Raw genomic sequence first — 6431 nt, 5'->3', positions numbered from 1 at the left:
AACTAAACTAAACTCAAGTTGGTAGAGATAGATCGCCAGAGCGAGAGGGTAAGAGAGAAGGGAGGAATCTTTGAATGATGATGTTTACATATCAAGGATAAAGTTTTGGAAAAGTACACTTTTTTTTTAAGGAACGGAAGTCATAAAGGAACAGCTGCCTTTAGTAGGTTGCATTTGCATCTTAAGTTTTTCACATCAAATAAGAAACTCAAAGAGTTGTTCATATTTTGGTAGTTTTTTTATTTTATAAAAACAAAATCAAGCAAAGTTTCCTTCTTTCTAAAAACAAATTATAAATCAACACAAAATATACACAAATAGTATTTAATTTCTATGAAACACATGCAACAAAAAAACTTTCTCTTCTTTCTCTTCTTTTTCTTCCTTTTTTTTTGTTTTCTTTAAATCGCCAAAAGTGCATCGTAAATAGAATTCGTATCTTAAGAGTATGGTCTTGTTTTTTTTTATTTAATTTAAATTTAATGTATATGTTTGTAGTTGGTTTTTTGGGTGTTTGTGTGTGTCTAAGTGGATTCTCTTTTCAATTCTTTTATACATAAGTACACCTAAAGTATTATAGTATTTATATTATATTGGTTTTTTTTTTTGCTTTATTTATTATTATGTATAACATTATTTTAAATTATAGTTAATCCTGTACATCAAGGTCGGGTGAAAACCGAAAACTATGAGTCGTATTACTCGCTGCCGCTGTAGCCACAGCCGCCGTTGTGGATGTTGTCGATGCACTAGTGCTATTGGCCGCCGTCTGTGATGGATGTGCGGTAGTACTGGCCATTGTGTAATTGCTGCTCCCTAGGCTGGAGCTAACACTTCCCACAGCAGCAGTAGCACTACTACCACTGCTACTTGACAACAGGCTGGCAGATGTTGACGATGATGAGTTATTTTCATCTGTGGAACGACTTCTGTTATCCAAAGCATTGTCCTAAAAAAATGATCAAATATAATCAAAATAGTCATTTCGGTAAAAAATTCTAAAAAAAATATTTTTAACGACTTTTTTACAAAAATTATATTTTTTACGAGAATTGAATGTTTATCACTATACTAGCTGAATCCGGCCTGCTCCGCTGAGCCTTCTTTTACTTTATATGGAACAAAATTATCCTTTGAATATTAATTTTCGGCAATTAAAGACCTTTTAGTGAATTGCCATGCTGCGAAAATGGTATATCGCTTGACTAACACTATAACTGCCTTTATCTGAATCCATATGATCTTAATTGGTCTATGAATTCGCTCGGAGGGTTTAGGGCCATTCTTAAAAGACTTTACTTGAGCCCGATATTCTCATGGGGATTTTGGGAATGGGAAGGAATCTAGGGTGGTGGTTGGTGTGTTACGTGGTCCCGAAATTGAGTATCAATTTCGTGCTCTACTCCCAAATAACATTCATTTGAGCCCTATATTGCAATGGTCGGTTCATATATATGTCAGATTTACGGGTGTTTTGGGAGATGAGGTGGTTCCCCACACACTTAACCCTGAAAAATATATCACCATTGGGCTCTACTCTCAAATACCATTTATTTAAACCTCATATTGCTCATATTGGTTTAAGGGGAGTTTATGGGATGAAGCGTCCCCAAACACTTGGCCCCAACAATTGGTTATGAAATTAGTTTTCCAATCTCAAATACCTTCCATTTAAGCCACATATTACCATGGTCGGTAAATTTGTACTCTTTGAGGAAGGAACGGTGCCCCAAATACATGCTCACACATTTGGATATCAGATTCGTATTCTACTCTCAAATACCTTTATTTGAGCTCCATATGAGAAAGGGGTAGACCTCAAGAAAATTGGTTCCGAAAATGGGTATACATTTTGCGCTCTACTCCCCAATACCTATCATTTGACATCCAAAAAACTCTTAGCCCTAAAAATTATCAGCGTCGTAAAATACTCTCAAATATCATTTATTTGAATCCCACATTGGCATTGGTCTAAAAATTGGATACCAAATTCGTTATCTAATCTCAAATACCTTTCATTTAAGAGGTAAGGGCCCTAAAAATTATCAATAGCGAGCTCCACTCTCTTTAAGACCCAAATTGTCATGGTGGCAAAATACGTCCTATTTGGGGGTTGTTATAGTGGTGGGACGTCCCCTAGACAGTTGGTCCCGAATGTTGATATCAGATTCATGGTCTACTCCCAAATACCTTTCATTTGAGCCCCATTTTTCCATAGGGGGCGGCCAATCAGTGACTTGGCTTTGAAAATATATATCAGATTCGTAATCTACTCTAAAAAACATCTTATTTAAGCCTCAAATTGCAATGGTCAGCAAATACTTCCTATATGGGTGGTTTCATGGGGGTGGGGTGGCCTCATAGACACTTTTCTCGAATACTGATATCAGATTCTTGCTTTACTTCGTAAATTTTTCCTCTTTGGAGGATGTTCTCGGGGATGGACGGCCCCCAAACACTTGGTCCCACATTTGGATATCAGATTCGTATTCTACACTCAAATACCTTTTATTTAAGGTCCATATTGCGATGGTCAGTAAATAAGTCCAGTTTGGGGGTTGACCTCCAGAAACTTGGTCCCACATTTGGTTATCAGATTCTTATTTTACTCGCAAATACCTTTCATTTGAGTCCCATATTGCCATGGTCGGTAAATATGTCCGACTTAGGGGTGTTATGGGGGTTGGGGTGGTCTCCCAAACACTTGGTCCGACAATTGGATATCAGATACAATTTCTAATCTAAAATACCTTTCATTTCAGTCCCATATTGTCGTGATTTGGTGTATATATATATTTGGTAGGTTTTGGGGGTGGTGCACAGCCCCAGGTACCCAATCCGAAATTTGGATATAAAATTTTTGTTTGTAGGTTACTATAAGAGAGCACAAAAAATTTGGCTTAAATCGCACCACCCACCTCCGAGATCTGCCGTTTCTGAAAATTGGTGTAAGGGGGAGGGTCCGGCCCAATTGGGTAAAACATAAGCCGATTGGGGCGGACCCTCCTAAATATCAAAAACGTTACAACGCCGAAAAAATTAAAACAAAAAACAAGTAAGAGCGTACTAAGTTCGGCCGGGCCGAATCTTAATTGTCGAGTTCTGTGCGCGGTATCTCTTTTTAGGCAAACAAAGAATATTGAATAAGAACTGTTATACTATTGGATCTATATCAAGTTATAGTCCGATTCAGGACATAAATGAATGCTGAACATTGTAGAAGTTGTTGTGTAATATTTATAATATATATTGCGCCTTGTAGGGGCTCAAGAAGCGAAATCCGGGAGATCGATTTACATGGGAGCTGTTTCAAGCTATTTATTTATCGATTCAGATCATATTAGACACGTATGTGTTGAAGGTCATGAGAGAAGCCGTGGTGCAAAATTTCTGCCAAATCGGATGAGAATTGCGCCCTCTAGAGGCTCAAGAAGTCAAGATCTCAGATCGGTTTATATGACAGCTATATCAGGTTATGTACCGATTTGCGACATACTTAGCACAGTTATTGGAACTCATAACAAAACACCACGTGGAAAATTTCAGTCAACCTTGAGCGCCCTCTAGAGGCTCAAGAAGTCAAGACCCAAAATCGGTTTATATGGCAGCTATATCAAAACTTGGACCGATTTAATCCATACTTATCGCAGTTGTTGGAAGTGATACCAAAACACCACGTGCAAAATTTCAGTCAAATCGATCGAGAATTGCGCCCTCTAGAGGTTCAAGAAGTCAAGACCCAAGATCGGTTTATATGGCAGCTATATCAAAACAAGAACCGATTTGGCCCATTTACAATCCCAACCGACCTACACTAATAAAAAGTATTTGTGCAAAATTTCAAGCAACTAGCTTTACTCCTTGGAAAGTTAGCGTGCTTTCGTCAGACAGACGGACGGACGGACATGGCTAGATCGACTTAAAATGACATGATGATCAAGAATATATATATTCTTTATGGGGTCTCAGACACATATTGCGAGGTGTTACAAACAGAATGACGAAGTTAGTATACCCCCATCTCATGGTGTACTCTCCATATGGTTGTACTCGCCATATTCGTAAGTAATAATCGTCATATAAGCCAAGTCACAATTCTGTTGGGTGTTGTGAAAGTTGTCCACTCAAAACAAAACATCGAATATAAATCATTTTTGCAATATTCAATATTTGGTGCAAAAACTTTTGCACACAAATTTCGTTTTGTTAAACATGCCGTTGTCTATATTTTATGTTAGACTATCAATAGGTAATTTTTCCCCATTTTTAGCCATCATTTGATTTTTCACGTTGTTGATGTAGCCACATTTGAATGGGGAGTTGGTGATCCTGGTCAAACTCTTATAGGCGATCAAGCTAGTTCCGGTCTTTACGACCTATCGCCGCGGTAACATGATGGCGTATCGAGTATCCTTGTCGTAGCGAGCATCTAGGCACTCAGTATTTAAGCAAGAGCCGAAACCATCCGGCCTCTCACTGAGACCCTCCACTCGAAATCGCTGATTGTCCGCGACTGCAGTTGCAGCTACTCCGTATGGAGCATGCTATTATCCGCAACCTGTGGACGCGCCCGGTAGCTCCCAGCTAAGCTTCTCGTGATAACGAAGAACACAACACAGATTGAAGTTCCAGCCGTTGTTGTAGCAGTGTGTTGTACACTGAGGCCCTTGCCGATGAAGGACTCCATCGGCTCAATTCGGTACGTACAACCGGCTGGCGTGGGATTGACTTTTCACTTTGGTACTTACTTCTCTGGTATGATTTTGCCCAATAAATTTTAGCTAATGATAACGCTATAAACCGTGGTGAACCATTTTTGCAACATTCAATATTTGTGGCAAAAACTTTTTGCACACAAATTTCTTTTTCCTATGCTGTCTGTTAAACTATCAATGGGTCATCTTTCACTTTGATACTTACTTCTCTGTTACGTATTGGCACCGGAGCAGCTTGTTCCTGTTGTTGGATAGCATTTGGATCTGTTACATCAGTTCTATCTGTATACATCATAATTTCATGACACAAAGGACATCTATCCTGAACATACAACCATTTGCGCAAGCAGACACCATGGAAAAAGTGACGACAACGAGTGATTTTGGCTGAGTGCATTTCCTAAAGAAAAAAATTCAAGTTTTAATACAAAAAGCTGGACACATCATAGTGCTTAACTCACCTGATAGCAAATAGCACAGACATCATCAAAGGCGTGAAGTTGAGCGGGTGTCGCCTCGGGAAGTGTGGATATTTTATGTACCGCTGATCTTCTCTTCATGAACACCGACCAACCGGCTCGAGCCTCGCACCAAATGTTGAAGTAGGCATGGATACACATCATAATGGCTCGTATGGCGCCGCCTGTAGCATTTTGTGCTATCAAGTTATATTATACGGTACCAATCAACCAAATAAAAAAAATTTACATGCACACGCAATTTTTTGTATTCTTTCATTTTCAACACTTTTTGTTGCTTGATTTGTTTGTTATAATTTTGATTTTTTGTTTTTAGGAAATTTTGCAGATACTATATAGCCTTATAGGATAGATGTTTGGAATGTAATGAAAGGATATGTTGTTTGGATTATGCAACAATGAAAAGATGGTGAATAATGATGGGATGGATGAAAATTTCATGGCAAGTTAATGTGGATGAGAGAGGGCATTTCCAATGACTTTCGAAGTAATATGTTGATACTATTACAACTTGTCATTAATAGCTTACATCAAGTCTTGTATCAGTCTGACAGCGTTTGAATGATGGATGAAATGTGAAAGATGGGGAAAGAAATTAACGATATAATCCTTTGCTGAAACCTTATTAGCTGTTCCTATTATTTTCCATTTTCAATCCGCCAGAATTAAAATTGAATATGATCAATTAAATAGATAGATAGCTCACTTCGTAATAGTGGCCAGTGCCGGTAATCAGTCACCTTTTATGCAACAACAGCTGACTTTAGCAATACTTTGTCTTTGAAGACTAAAGGCATTTGAGAAACACTGGGTGACAAAATTGCCTTCCCGATGAGTCCCCCCTTTTGCAACCTAAAACTACTAACTTGGAGCATTTTAATGTTCTTTAATGTTTCCTTACAAAAATGCATTTGGATCTACTGTTAATATTGTTACAGCGTATGGTGTGTTCACCCAGTAACCTTTCGCTACATTTCGGTCTAGATCTATTGGGTTGCCCAAAAAGTAATTGCGGATTTTTTAAAAGAAAGTAAATGCATTTTAATAAAACTTTGAATGAACTTTAATCAAATATACTTTTTTTACACTTTTTTCTAAAGCAAGCTAAAAGTAACAGCTGATAACTGACAGAAGAAAGAATGCAATTACAGAGTCACAAGCTGTGAATAAATTTGTCAACGCCGACTATATGAAAAATCCGCAATTACTTTTTGGGCAACCCAATAAAAAGAGAGTT

General features: G+C 38.0%; 1 protein-coding gene across 3 annotated transcripts in view; it reads right to left on the bottom strand.

Annotated features, from left to right (window-relative positions):
• Positions 1-372: 372 nt before the first annotated feature.
• LOC106082218 (protein TRC8 homolog) overlaps positions 373-6431 on the bottom strand; it is a 32221-nt gene continuing 26162 nt past the window's right edge. For 2 of the 3 annotated variants that reach the window (XM_013244601.2, XM_059363494.1), the window contains 3 exons: positions 5177-5373; positions 4921-5115; positions 373-949 (listed from right to left, as the gene is read on the bottom strand). In XM_013244601.2, the coding sequence (XP_013100055.1) occupies positions 650-949; positions 4921-5115; positions 5177-5373 (692 nt within the window). In that variant the 3' untranslated portion in view covers positions 373-649. The remainder of the gene's footprint in view (positions 950-4920; positions 5116-5176; positions 5374-6431) is intronic. The other variant, XM_013244603.2, reaches the window with a different exon arrangement.

The sequence above is a fragment of the Stomoxys calcitrans genome, chromosome 2, assembly GCF_963082655.1.
Source record: "Stomoxys calcitrans chromosome 2, idStoCalc2.1, whole genome shotgun sequence".
Taxonomy (NCBI): domain Eukaryota; kingdom Metazoa; phylum Arthropoda; class Insecta; order Diptera; family Muscidae; genus Stomoxys; species Stomoxys calcitrans.
This window is presented reverse-complemented; position numbering and strand designations above follow the sequence as displayed.